Genomic DNA, 14,042 nt, shown 5'->3' with positions numbered 1-14,042 from the left:
TATATAAAAATGAGATTAAGATATACCCATTGACCCTACTTGACTTCACTCCGGCCTACAAAGAGGGCAAGATGTTAGGTAACACAAAATCAACCCAAATGGTGTGAAGGTTCCTAAAAAGTGTATATATATATATATATATGGATTTTTACACCTATTTTAATTTTATTTTTGGAAGTGTGAGTTTTGTGCTTTGTGTATGTCTTTTTTCTCTCTTCTTTTCATTGAACTTTGTGGGCTTTTAACTTCCTTCCTTCCTTCCTTCTTTGACTCTTATAAATTCCTACTTCCATTTCCAAAAGAATTACACTTTCATTTTAATCTTCTTCAGAATTAACCCTAACTATGGAAATCAACAAATTCATCCCTACTCTTCTACTCATTTGCTTCACATTTTTCATGTTATTTCCATTTTCACATGCTGCTCCAACATTGTTAGGTAATTCATTATTTTGTTTCTATCCATTATTAGTTCGAGTTGTGAAAGTTGTCACTAATGCTTTCATTATGATAGATTGTCTATGTCACATTCCTTAGAGTGTAGCATGTGTTTAACGAACTCAGATATTTTGTGCATCGAACGGTCATTTTCCCTTTTTGTTTCTGACCATTGATTTTCTTCCCCTTTTGCTTATATATCATTACTAACTTCATTTTATTTACAATTTTGACAGATCATGAAGGGAAAATGACTCTCCCTTCAAGTCCTAGGAAGCTCAAGTTCAATGAAATGCCAAATGTAATGATTTTTTTTCCATATTAAAAAAAAAGTTATTTTTTCTTCTCAAGTATAAACTAGGAATCCTCTTCTTTTTTTTTTCTTTTAATATTTTTAGTATATAGTATGTATTTGTTTTTTCATGAAAATGATATGTTATCATTTGTATGAAGCAGGTGAAAAGCAATGGAAATCAAATGAATTTGGTACCATTGAACACTGCACAATTAACAGGTACATGTATATAATTTAGTAATCTTATGATATAAAAATATTAACTGGTTTCATATATATATATACATACATACATACATATATATATATATATATATATATATATATATATATATATATATATATATATATAAAATCTTATACATATATATATGACCTAAAAGTTCAAATTTTTTTAAGAATTAATCCTCCTACATTGACTAATTAACTAACGAACCTTCCATTGATATGCTGATATTCCATAATTTCATGTCTAGTAGTCTTTTCACTTAATATAATACTCCTGCCGTTCTATAATATTTGTCACATTTCGCTTCGTTTGAGTTAAATTATATAAATTTCAATCAATATATTTAAGATGTATTTTTTTCGTCAGATTAATGCAAGAAGAATTACACTCTATAGTACGTTTAAAATAATTTTTGAATATATTCGTCAAATTAAATGTCGTTTCACTTAACTTACACTAATTGTAATATGTTACTCCCTCTGTTCACTTTTATTTGTCATGCTGCACTTTTTCGAAAGTCAATTTGACTAATTTTTAAATTTAAATTAGATTACATTACTTCAATATTTTAAACAAAAAATTTAGATTTCAAAACCTATATAAAAAGTACTATAAATTGCATTTTTTGCATATCAATATGATAAAAAAGTACATCTTAAAATGTTAGTCAAAGTTTTTTATAGTTTAACTATAAAAATAGAAACCATGACAAACAATAGCGGACGAAGAGAATATAGTTTAACTCTAAAAATAAAAACCATGACACTTAAAGGTAAAGGTAGGCAGAGGGAGTACATAATAATGATCAATTATCTAGAGCTTGAAATATTTTAAATTTAATTTATCAAAACACTAATATTTTGCGCGATACGTGTTTAGGTAAAGAACATGAGGCAGCTGAAATGGTAAATGCAAGAAAAGGGACAAGGCAAGAGTGGGTTGAAGGGAAAGACACTTCTGAATTCTTCACAATGGACTACCATTGGGTTAGACGACGACGTCCCATACATAACAAGTCCGTTCGTCCATAAAATAACTGTTTCAAACTAGTCAGGATCGACTTTTTAGTTTGTATGAATCTTCATTATAGTATCATAATATAGTAATTCCCGATATCTAAGTATAAAAATGTAGTAGGTCTTTGGGAATACAATTTTGACGTGTGTTAAGTTTTGTTGTAATTAATTAAGAGTTTAATGAGGATTATGTCATGTTGTACCTTCGTTTATGGCCGACATTAAACCCTAATTTTTGGTATTAACAAGAAAAAAAGTTTTGAGTTTAGTTCCAAGGAAACACATTTTTTAATTAATTTATTTTTTTAATGTAGACAATTTATAAATTGTAGTCAAATTAATTTTCTCAAGCCCCAATAAAATATATATTGAGATTTGATGTCACATATAACAAGTTATTTTTTTAATATATAGTTTTTCTCGAAACACAAAATTCTCCGTACATGAGGAGCATGAATGTAGTATTTGGCCATGAGGGATGTTTAACTAATCCCTTGAAATTTGCAAATATGTTCACTTTTTTGATATTTTCAAGTACTAAGTTTTCCAATGCAAAAGTTGGGGCAACTTTGCTTCTAGGCAAAGTTAGTATGGAAAAGGTCCAAAATTTTTATTGAATTATGGGAGATGGGGTAATCGAGTTAAATCTATCTTTAACGTTATAAAAATAGGATAGATTTATCCTTATTAATCAATGGTAGAAGCTTAGCTAGCGTTTGGCCATAGATATTCAAATATTTTTGGCAAATATTATTTGAATGAAAATTTGGGTGAAATTTTACCATGTGTTTGGCCATAGAATTTGAGAAACATATTTCATTTTTTTAAGAAATATAATTTATACCCATAAGTTTTTAGAACTATCAAACTAACCATAAATTTGTATTACATAGCACAATAGAAATCTCACGTAACAAGATTTATGACTTCCGCAACAAATCAACAAGAATCATTACAGTAAATATTCGTATAGTGAAAAGGTCTTGGTACAAATCATGATAATGAAAATACAACTAATATAAATTCGGGGAAAAAAAGAGAAGAAAACAAAAGGAAATAAATATTGCAATCACTGAAGAACATATGTTTTCTCATCTGAAAGAGTTCAACCTATTCTTTAATATAATCTTCCCACATTTTATGAACAATCTCTTCTCGATAATCTTACATTTTCGAATCAGACGATCGAGAAGATGAAGCGATGTTGTTACCCTGAGCCAGTAGTTCGTCACTTTCATCAATAACCATATCATCATTTTCATTGAATATTCCATCACTACTTTGGTGTTCACGTAAAAAATTATGCAATACAGCGCAAGCAATTACTATTTTCACTTGCATGTCACATTCATAGTTGTCCATGCCTTGTCTTAGTATTCTTAATCTATTTTTCCATGCACCAAAAGTTCTTTCAATTACATTGCACAGAGAAGTATGTTTATAGTTAAATAGCTCTTTTCCATTCTTAGGCTCTCTTTCACTTCCTCGGTAGTCCTGCAAATGATAGCGCATTCCAATGAATGGAGCTAAAAATCCTCTTGTGTTCCGTAGACCAGCATCAACAACGTAATATTTATCTACCAAAATAAAATAAATGCAATTCATATTTTATTTAGTAGCTAGTTCATTAAGACTAACTGTAATAAAGGAATGTATGAAATCAAAAGAATGCATGTAGAAGGGAGCTAATTGAATTGGTTGGTGTCAATAAATATATTATTTTTGTAAAATAAAAAGTTAAGGGTAAAAATTGAATTTCTAAAACTTTCCAAATAATGAAATTTGGCCCAAATACTAATTTTTTCTAGTATTTGGGAATTTGGAAAATTTGCCAAAACAATTTGCCAAATAATAAAAAAGTGTATGGACAAACAAAATTTGCCAAGTTTTACTTGCAAAATTTATGACTAGTCCAAAATTGAGTTGGATTTATCTTTATCGTTCTAAAAATAAGTTAGATTTTTCCTTATTGACTAATGGCATAAGCTTAGTCTCTAATGATAATGTTTAGCACTCAATGATGCAACATGTTTAATATATGAGTTTTTTTTTCTAAAAAAGGGTAATCGAGCTTGCCAAAAATCTTATTTCTACAATTGATAAGTCACCGGGTTATTGCCTAATATATTTATTCTTTATAATAGAAATTTTAAAACCGTAAAAGGATGTGTGAATTGCTACGACTCCTCTCATTTCCATTGACTATGCGAATGGCCGGTCCAAATTTTCGATAAACTTTAAAGAACAAGGTAAATGCTTTGATAATAACATCATGTCTTTATTTTTCTTTTGTTATGCTTGATTGGAGGATAATAGAGCTTGCACTTCTATCAATTTAATCCCTATTAAAATTTGATGCAATATAAGTATTTAAATAAGGAAAAATAACTTAAATACACAACTATAATTTTTATATTCTCCAATTTTCCCTATTTTTTTTTAAATATTATATAATTCCTTTTTTTTTTTTTAATTTTAGTGTAAGTTTTTAGATACATTACATTCTCTCTCTTATAATACACATTTACCCATTTTAATGCCTATTTTTTCTCCATTAAAACACTCAACCTCTTAAATCAGTTTTTGAATTTTAAATTTTATTCATTTAAACACTCAACCTTTTAATCAGCTTTATGATTTTGAATTTTTAAATTTAATTAATTTTAATTAAAAGACCAAATTTTGAAATTTTGAATTTCAAAATTTAAAAAATTTGAAATTTAAAAAAGTAAAAATATCAGGAAGTAGGACAACTTCCATTAACTTCTACCGTCTTCTTCTTACTCCATCAAATTTCAATTCTTTTTTTTCCTTAATCATCTTCATTCATCTTAACCCATTACATTTTTTTCTTTTCTTCTTTGCAAGATTCTTTCATAAATTAATTATTGGATTTACTACCTCTCTCGTTGATAAGTGCAAGCAAGCCTCGAATCCTCACTTTCATTCTTTAGCTCTATTATGATAAATTCCCACATTGGAAAGAAAATAGGAAAAAGTTTTTTCATGATCCTATGAATCTTTAGAAGGATTCAAACAAAGACTCTGGCGAAAAATCAAAATCAAAGGTTGTCAAAATACAACAAAAAAAAAGAAAAAAGAAGCAGCAAACATTGTTGTTAGGCCTACATTGTCTCGGGTTAGTATTTTGGTACTTAAAACTGTTGTTGAAATTAGTAAAAATTTTAAGGAATCTAGTGTGCTTGCCGATACATTTGAATAAGTGTGTATAGTGTTTTATAGGTGAATTGATACATGAATTTGTTGTGTATCATAATATTTTATATGTATCATGAAGTTTTGAAAATTGTTGTAATGTATCATTCAATAAGTTTCGTAAATGCGTCATCAACTGTGCTTGATGATACATATAGAATCAGTGTGTACAGTGTTTAGTCAATTCACTGATACATGTAGTAGATATGTATCACATGTTTTGCATATAGTATGAATTTCTGAAAACTGATATCATGTATCATTAAGGTATTAGTTGTTTAGTTGATGTACTGATACATGTTTGAAAATTATTATAATGTATCATTCACTAAGTTTAATAAATGCGTCATTAACTGTACTTGATGATACATATAGAATCAGTGTGTATATTGTTTAGTCAATGTTTCTCATACATGTATTAGATATGAAATTAAATCTCCAACAACGATTCCATTGATTTTGTAACTTTCATACTGCAATTCGTTCACCCAAATTCCGGAATGTCTCATCAAAATCGAAGTATTCATCTTGAAAAATCCACTGTAACAACAATAAAATTATTGTAGTTCGAAATTTAACAGATTGTTCAAAAAAATTGTTTTCAAAATAGATGACATAATCTTTGTTTTTCAAAATTTGAAATTAATATCCAATTAAGTGCTGATTTTATGCTGATTAATGATATGTTACCGTAAATTTAGTTGTTTTATTAACAACATTAACTGTACTGTTTTTTCCCCTTTTTTTTCTCAACAGTTTAAAATTACCATGTATCACTAAAGTCTAAAGTATCACGGCTCAACAAATTTAAGGGATTTTTTGTAAATACTAAATTTGTCGGGACAAAATGAAATTATTGAATTACACTATGGGATTCTTTAAATTTTTACTTTAAATAATAGGGATAATGCCCAAGTACCCCCTCAACCTATGCCCGAAATCCCAGAGACACACTTATACTATACTAAGGTCCTATTACCCCCCTGAACTTATTTTATTAATAATTTTTTACCCCTTTTCAGCCTACGTGGCACTATCTTGTGGGCCCAACGCTGGTTGACTTTTTTTTCAAACCAGTGCCACGTAGGCTAAAAAGGGGTAGAAAATTACTTATAAAATAAGTTCAGGAGGGTAATAGGACCTTAGGGATAATGCACAAGTACCCCCTCAATCTATGCCCGAAATCCTAGAGACACACTTATACTATACTAAGGTCCTATTACTCCCCCGAACTTATTTTATAAGTAATTTTTTTACCCCTTTTCGGCCTACGTGACACTATCTTGTGGGCCCAACGCTGGTTGACTTTTTTTTCAAACCAGTGCAACGTAGGCTAAAAAGGGGTAGAATTTAGTCAAGATACAATACGAAGACACATTTGATTTAGAAGATGCATAAAAATCTAAGTTTGCGTGATAATTTCTTTTATTTACATCTATAAAATTATTATTATAATTTTCATGTTTTTTGTTTGTTATATAAGTTTATAATATAAATAAGAAAAGTTGAAATTTTATTGGCATGAAGTTGGTGTGGTGTAGTGGTTATCACGTCAGTCTTACACACTGAAGGTCCCCAGTTCGATCCTGGGCATCAACATTTTTATCAAAATTACTTTTTTATTCTAACACATTTGTGTGGCTCTTTTTTATCTTTTCCGGGTGATGCTCTCAAGTACTTTTTAACAAGACTTTTTTTTCATTTTCACGAGCTCAAATTCGATACTTTTGATTAAGGATAAAAGAATCTCAACTATTTCGTTACAGTCTAGATCGTTACTGTTGCATTATATTTTAGTAAGATTCATCATATAAAGTTTCATATTCAAGTGTAAAATTTTGTTGAAGTTCCAAAACTCTATTAAAAATTCATTAGAATGAAACTTATATCACTTTTAAAATTTAAGTGCAAAATCTTACTAAAATTTTAAATTTCATAAGTTGTATATAGGTTTCAAACCTTTATCGATACAAACTTCAGGTACGATTCATGAAATTCAAATCGATAAATATTTCTAAATTTTTTTTTTGACGCTTTATAATTAATATATTTATTTATGCATTAAAAATAACTAAACATTAAATAGTTTCCCAAATTGAAACACTCCAAAACTACAAGGACCAACTTGACTTTTTCACTTTTTAGCTCCACCCTACCCTCGCCGCCGGCGAATTCCGTTCGCCGGAATCACACTGCTCCTCCGCCGTTAACAATGGCTTCCTCAGCTTTCATCTCAATCAAAAGGACCAAAATACCCTTTTCTCGAAACTCATTCTCCATCACAAAATTTACCCTTTTCTCCACACTAATCAAGAATCATCACCAAAAAATTTCACCTCAAATTACTTCTCCACCAATGGCAAAAAAGCTTCCTTTTACTGTTTCTGCTCATGGGGTTACGTGGAATGATCCTTACCATTGGATGCGCAAAACCAACGACCCTGATTTCATCAACTATCTTCAGCAAGAAAATTTGTATGCTCAGTCTTTTATGAAGGATACTGAGAAAATGCAAAAGAGTTTGTTTTCTGAAATGATTAGTAGAATGCCTTCCAAGATTTCTACTCCACCTGAACTATGGGGTCCTTGGTTTGTCTATCAACTCAAATTTTCAACTTTTTTATATGCATGCTTTAGTATGAAAATGTGGGGAAATGATTGAATTCAATAGTGTTTTAAGTATAAGTTTGTAATGAAATATTTAGACTCGCCTCCGTTATGTTGGTTGAACGCTCCAACTTACAAAGTGATCAAGACATGTTCAATGTATGTGTCATGTCAGTGTCGGGCGTCCAACAGATACAATGGGGATGAGTTGGAGTGTTTCCGTTTAAGTTGAGACCAAGTTAAGGTGTCTAGATGTGCACTCTCAAAGTTGGAGACTCTCAAAGTTGGAGTGCTTACTTGTAAGCTGATGCTAAGTTTGAATGTATGTTTATGTATTATGCATTTTATATTCCCACGTATCAAACGTTGTTGTTCACTTTTGTTTAGTTCGCATAAAAATAATCTCTTTCATATGTTTCTTGCATGATTACTAAAGAATTCAAACTGTCAACTTTTCATTTTTTCTTTTGTGAAGTCGAGTTAAGTCATTCTATTTGAATTAGAGAAGAGAGTTATAAATTTGGTAGAAAAGAAACCACTTTAATCAAAATGAGACTAATCAGACTATTTTTTTTTATGAACTAAATTTAAGTCCATGTTAAGCCTTATACATCATGTACAATCTGCATTAAATCTGCAAATACTTAATGATTGAGTTATGCAATAGAATAGGCTAATCAGATTAAGAATTAGTGTAACTGTTGTGTGAAGTAAGGAGTTGTTAATAATGTCTTGAAGTATGTTCCATATGTTCTGAAGAATAAATAAGGGTCTTTCGTGAAATGATCTAAATGCTACAGGCTGCATTTGGTTTAGCGTATGCTTTGGTATGATCATTGATTCTAAATTCTGTTTGAGAATCTACTTGCCACGTGAATTCTTTCTTTGTTGGTTAACTATTGGTCTGTTTTTTGGGTTGTCAACAGGTTATACTACCAGTACATTCCAGAAGGGAAGGAGTTTCCAGTATTATGTAGGGAACTGGCTGCTGAGAGCAAAGGTTGGGTGAAGACTGTATCAAGTTATGTGATCAGCGTTGCTGGGAAGGAACAAATACTGCTTGACTGGAATGAAATTGCGGAAAGATATGGTATATCATTTTCATATTATTCTTTTAACAGACTCTTTTTGCTCTTCTTGTTTCTTTTTCAAGCACTTATAAACAATTTTCTATCTTTGTGTATTGATTTAATGACTGAATCCACTCTGAAAAAATATCCATATCATATTTATTGAGTTTAACAGGACAATGGAATGTTAAAATTCAAGAGAAAAGGAGAATATTCTTATAGGCTTCATGATATGCATGAAAAATCATAGGTCATTGTTTTAGGTGTTGTTAGTTTTAAAGATAGCGTTTCCATTATGTTTTAATTTGTTCTTGTTTTTTGTAGGATATGTGCATGTGGGTACATGTCGAGTGTCTCCAGACCATAATTATCTTGCTTACACAATTGATGTTACTGGTAGTGAGCAGTTTGTGCTTCATATTAAAGACCTCCAAAATGACTGCGTTCTGCCAACCCTGAGAGTTGAAGGGGTTGTCAGTGTGGAATGGGCTCAAGATTCTTGTACTTTCTTCTATACATTATCCGACCAGAACCAACGCCCTTACAGGCAATTCTCCTTACTATGATTAGTTGATTACTATTTTAAATTGGATATTCAGATGTGTTATAACTTAAACATTATGATGCCAGGGTACATTGTGTAAAATTGGGATCAGATTCGGTTCATAATGTCCCATTGTTTGTAGAAAATGATTCCAGTTTCTGTGTGGATATAGCAAGTACAAAAGATGGAAAGTTTATTACTGTGAATTCTAATTCAAGAACTTCATCCGAGGCAAGAAATTTACCCCTATCACGGCATAGATACTTCTTTGTATTGGTGAAAATGTATTCTTAGTTTTGCTCATTGTCTTATTGCAGGTTTATGTCATCAATGCAACCAATTTGCAGACCGGTATTCAAAGATTTTGTAAGCGTGCGTCTGGTGTGCAATACTTTCTTGAACATCATCATGGCTTTTTCTATGTTCTCACTAATTCTCCAAATGCTGGTGAGGAATCACCTTTGAGTGGAGAGTATTATTTGGCTAGATGCCCTGTTGAGAACTTGCAGTCAACTTGTTTGCAGGTATGTCTTCTTTCCTCAAGTATTGATTCTAGGGGCTGCCGCTGCTGATAAAACATTTATACATGCACGAATATACAGCTTTCAAACTGTTCTCCAAAAGCATTCTATCTAGTGGATACTTTATTTTGACATTTCTTTCACATGGATTTTAGGCTGATGAAGGATTTGTATTTTTGCTGTGTACCTCATTCCAGCTAGTCGTTTTGCTTGTTATTTGAGGCTACATGCTTGTTATCTGCCTGCATAATTATGATATGTTGGTTATTTGGCTACTTAACTTTTCTACCTGGGCAAGTGCAAAATTGAATTACATGAACACATGTTGATTCAAGAACATCTATTTTCAGTTTTTGGTTTTTAATCATCTGCAAGCTTTCTCTGCAGAATATTATAGAACCCAGTGAAGACGTTTTCATCCAAGATATGGACATGTTTAATGAACATCTGGTGCTTTTTCTCAACAAAGAGGGTTCCTCATCGATATGCTCTGTAGATATGCGAACGATCATCAATTGTAAGGTATAATTAAAACTTGTGTCACTTTTTTTAGTTTGAAACTATTTTGTCACCTTGATTAAAATTCTCTTGTTTGTTAATGTCTACGTGTGGTGCAGGAACAAATGAAGATTGATGAACTTAACCCATGGTTCTTTCCTCTTCCCTCTGATATGTGTACAATAGCTCCAGGATCAAATCATGATTTCACACGATCTGTATACCGTGCTGTTGTTTCTTCCCCAGTGGTAATGCTTGCTAACTTTTTTTCCTACCCCATGTTAGTGTTGTGAATTGTCCTCAAATGATCTGCATCCTGTTGGATGTCACATTTTTACTTTTCAACTTTATTCTTGTATCTCGACTAATCAACATTATTGTTTGATAAGCTTGTATCCATAATTGCATATTACTCCACTTTGAGGTATTCTCTCTTTATTCCATAAAAATTTAACACAATTTCTGTTATATAGTCTCAATACCTCAATATTTTTAAAAAAGAGTCTTAATACCTAAATGCTAATCATGCTGTAACGTATAAATATTCAGCTTGTTTCCCTATACTAAATCATTCTTTTACTAAGTTTCTCTTTAATTTGAAAAAGAACCCAACAATTACGCCAAGCCTAAACTAGTCGGGTTAAAGAGTTGGCAAGCATCATGAAAATTTTGATATTTTCATTAGAAATACACCTTTACTCCCTATTCCTGTCATAGTTAGAGACTTCTACCTACTGTAGCACCCTAGCAGGTGTCTACCTGTACGACCAAGTAACATTATGTGCTTCTCACTGTTTCTCTTTTGAAATACAGATGCCTGATGTTATTGTTGACTATGATATGTCTAGAAGAACGTTCTCTGTCATTCATCAAGAAGAAGTAATTAACCACAATACAAAATACCTCTCTAACAATGGAGAGAGAAGCAGAAATGAGTTTCTGGGCACCCCTTTAAAGAAGGAACACAACATTCAGAATAATGGAGTACAGAGATGGAGTGACTTTGCTGAAATTTATTCCTGTCAAGAAAAACAAGTGATATCGCATGATGGTAAAAGGATTCCTTTAACTATTTTATTCTCTCTTAAAGCACATAAGAAGGGTCAGTCTCCTGGGCTTCTGCATGGATATGGAGCTTATGGAGAAGTGCTAGATAAAAGCTGGTGTGTTGACCGCCTGAGCTTACTTGATCGTGGTTGGGTGATTGCATTTGCTGATGTAAGGTACAGCTCTCTTTTATTGTAAGTTGGATCGTGATATTTTGCAATGCTCAGAAAGCTTTTATCTGAGCATATTTTGGCTACTAATTGGGGGCTTTGCTTGTCAAGAAAGTGCTAACTCAGTCACTCAGAACTCCTTATGCTTCATCCTCCAAAAGCAAAGAAAAGGAAAGATGTAGAAAGAGGAAAAAGAGAAAAGAAAATGAATGTACAGGAAACTGTTGATTTAGATGCATTCAAAGTGGTTAAGCATTTACAAACATTTGAAGCCACGTGTGTTATTTTGGTAACTTATGTTGTGTTTGATAACTTATCACTGATTTTCTCAATGCAATAGAAGTGATAAAACTTTTGTGATTTAGTTTGCCTTGAAAGATTACTTCTCCATCCATGAATTGAACTCCAATGTTAAGGATGAGAAAACAGAAGGCCTTACACCCTAGCTTGGTCACTCTCTCACAAAGTTCCATTTGTTGCTGTCAGTTTCTCTCTTTTTTAAATGCATGTATGGTGCAATGATATAGGCTACCAAATTAACAATATACTTTACTTCAGAGAGTCTGGGAAGAAATACCCTTGCTTGTGATTTCTTGTAACAGAACAATTAGGTGACATATTTTACTTGTGCAGAGGTGGTGGTGGTGGTCCAGATCCTTCATGGCACAAATCTGGGAGCGGAATGAACAAGTTGAACTCTGTAAGTGATTTTATATCATGTGGCAAGTATCTTGTCAGTGAGGGTTATGTTCATCAACATCGGCTGGGAGCTGTTGGTGTAAGTGCTGGAAGTCTTCTTGTCGCGGCAGCAATTAACATGCACCCTGAGCTTTTTCAAGCTGCAATTCTGAAGGTAAGCACCAATTTGGGAATCCTTTAGTGTTCTTTCGTATTCCTATAGATTTATTGAATTGGATCCATAATGCATGTTATGGTCTGATTTGGTCTCCGCTTATTTGTCTTCTTTAGCGGGAAAGGAAACAGGAATTCTATATACCTTGGTTTGGGACGATATATACTAGATGCAGTCTGCTTTTGTTTCAAGTTTCTCTCGAACTAAGAATATTTAGTGTCTTTATACAACTCTCTATAAACCTAAAAGGGAAGAGGGGCAAATATACCCCTCAACTTTGCAATTTTGACTGATTACCTCTCGTTTAAATATAACCTCGCTGTCTAATTTGGATGGCAGGAAGTGTCTCATTTTTGTTTGATACTGATGTATTATAGCTGCTCATGTATGTAATTTTTGTCCCAGGTTCCTTTTCTTGATGTGTGCAGTAGCTTGTTGGATCCCACCTTGCCTCTCACTGTTTTAGACTACGAAGAATTCGGAAATCCTCAACTACATGCCCACTTTGAATATATTTTGAAGTATTCTCCTTATGACAATATTCCTGAAGGAGTTTGTTGTCCCCCGATGCTTGTGAAGGCTTCATTGAACGACTCCAGGTAATTTTGATCTCATCAGCATGCACATCATATTTAATTCTTGAGTCTATTGGATGGTTTGGCTGAAGTGTGAAGGCATTTTCAGCTGGCTAAGATTCTTTCTCTCGACATCTTTTGATCTTCATGAGAACTCCCTGGAAAGGATCGATATTATCTTATGTCTTTACGCAGAGTTGGCGTTTGGGAAGCTGCAAAATGGGTGGCCAAGATACGAGATAAAACGTGCACTAGATGTTCTTCTTCAGTCATACTGCAGACAAACATGAGTGGTGGGCATTTTGGTGAAGGTGGTCGTTTTGGACAATGCGAGGAAGCAGCTCATGAATATGCTTTTCTGATGAAAGTTCTCGGGGAATCTTGAACTAAAATGCAGCTTCTGGATTTCGATGATGGAGGGTTGGTCTAGAGCTATTGTCCTAATGACAGAGAGGCTAGCTGGAAAACGTTCATCAACTATATCTCTGCATTAACCAAATGCACTCGGAAACTCCTCGTGGTACTTGAACTTCCTGTTGGTATAAGCATGAAACAAAGATAATGTGCCTAAATGTTTTAGCCAATCGACTGATGTGTCTTTCTTTATGGCTAGTTGCAGAATAGCACGATTCATGTTGACTTCTGTCATTGTCGAGCTTAACATTATTTCCGTGTGACTTATAAGTCACGAGTTCAAGCTGTAGAATCAGCCACTGATGGTAAGCTGTGTACGGTGCACCCCAACGAGTCTGCGAGATGTTTCGTGCCCCCGGCTGAAGGGTGTTGATGACCCCAATTGCTTGTAAAGCTTACCATCCAACAGTAGAATTGTCAGGTTTTGTAGATTGAAGTACTCTTATTGTTATAAAACTGAAAGTGGTCTGATGAATTTTTAGGTTTCTATGTACAATACTGACATAATTTTTACAAGAAAATGTACAATTCTTGCTCCGATTCAATTTG

The 14,042-nt window shown here is 32.5% G+C and overlaps 2 protein-coding genes and 1 non-coding gene across 7 annotated transcripts; all 3 read left to right on the top strand.

Moving 5' to 3' along the window:
- The first annotated feature begins 157 nt into the window (after window positions 1-157).
- LOC104647317 (uncharacterized) lies at window positions 158-2,246 on the top strand. 2 transcript variants are annotated; one of them, XM_010322534.4, is made up of 4 exons: window positions 158-439; window positions 675-739; window positions 895-952; window positions 1,842-2,246. In XM_010322534.4, the coding sequence occupies exons 1-4, from the start codon at window positions 346-348 to the stop codon at window positions 1,991-1,993; spliced, it is 369 nt and encodes a 122-aa protein (XP_010320836.1). In that variant the 5' UTR covers window positions 158-345; the 3' UTR covers window positions 1,994-2,246. The 2 variants fall into 2 exon arrangements, with proteins under 2 accessions (XP_010320836.1, XP_010320835.1); XM_010322533.4 differs by having other exon boundaries at window positions 214-439; window positions 892-952.
- Window positions 2,247-6,720: 4,474 nt separating this feature from the next.
- On the top strand, window positions 6,721-6,793 carry TRNAV-UAC (transfer RNA valine (anticodon UAC)). Its single transcript has one exon. It is a non-coding gene; the product is annotated as a tRNA-Val (tRNA).
- Window positions 6,794-7,263: 470 nt separating this feature from the next.
- Window positions 7,264-14,038, top strand: LOC101259045 (uncharacterized). 4 transcript variants are annotated; one of them, XM_010322531.3, is made up of 12 exons: window positions 7,264-7,783; window positions 8,728-8,891; window positions 9,196-9,418; window positions 9,502-9,646; window positions 9,733-9,939; window positions 10,324-10,458; window positions 10,554-10,682; window positions 11,248-11,657; window positions 12,285-12,504; window positions 12,910-13,103; window positions 13,275-13,599; window positions 13,699-14,038. In XM_010322531.3, the coding sequence occupies exons 1-11, from the start codon at window positions 7,407-7,409 to the stop codon at window positions 13,462-13,464; spliced, it is 2,394 nt and encodes a 797-aa protein (XP_010320833.1). In that variant the 5' UTR covers window positions 7,264-7,406; the 3' UTR covers window positions 13,465-13,599; window positions 13,699-14,038. The 4 variants fall into 4 exon arrangements, with proteins under 4 accessions (XP_010320833.1, XP_010320832.1, XP_025886847.1 ...); XM_010322530.3 differs by having other exon boundaries at window positions 13,693-14,038; XM_026031062.2 differs by lacking the exon at window positions 7,264-7,783 and adding an exon at window positions 7,912-8,100 and having other exon boundaries at window positions 13,693-14,038.
- The last annotated feature ends 4 nt before the right edge of the window (window positions 14,039-14,042 follow it).

This window comes from Solanum lycopersicum, chromosome 5 (genome assembly GCF_036512215.1).
Source record: "Solanum lycopersicum chromosome 5, SLM_r2.1".
NCBI lineage: Eukaryota > Viridiplantae > Streptophyta > Magnoliopsida > Solanales > Solanaceae > Solanum > Solanum lycopersicum.
Note: the sequence above shows the minus strand (reverse complement) of the source record. Positions and strands in the feature narration are given on the sequence as shown.

What these genes read in the sequence shown, in the direction of transcription:
- LOC104647317 (XM_010322533.4), top strand. Translation starts at nt 346, where the DNA reads ATGGAAATCAACAAATTCATCCCTACTCTTCTACTCATTTGCTTCACA. An exon ending in TGCTGCTCCAACATTGTTAG is followed by an intron (nt 440 to 674) that starts GTAATTCATTAT and finishes CAATTTTGACAG; the next exon opens with ATCATGAAGGGAAAATGACT. An exon ending in GAACACTGCACAATTAACAG is followed by an intron (nt 953 to 1,841) that starts GTACATGTATAT and finishes ATACGTGTTTAG; the next exon opens with GTAAAGAACATGAGGCAGCT.
- LOC101259045 (XM_010322531.3), top strand. Translation starts at nt 7,407, where the DNA reads ATGGCTTCCTCAGCTTTCATCTCAATCAAAAGGACCAAAATACCCTTT. An exon ending in TGAAATTGCGGAAAGATATG is followed by an intron (nt 8,892 to 9,195) that starts GTATATCATTTT and finishes TGTTTTTTGTAG; the next exon opens with GATATGTGCATGTGGGTACA. An exon ending in CTGTTGTTTCTTCCCCAGTG is followed by an intron (nt 10,683 to 11,247) that starts GTAATGCTTGCT and finishes TTTGAAATACAG; the next exon opens with ATGCCTGATGTTATTGTTGA.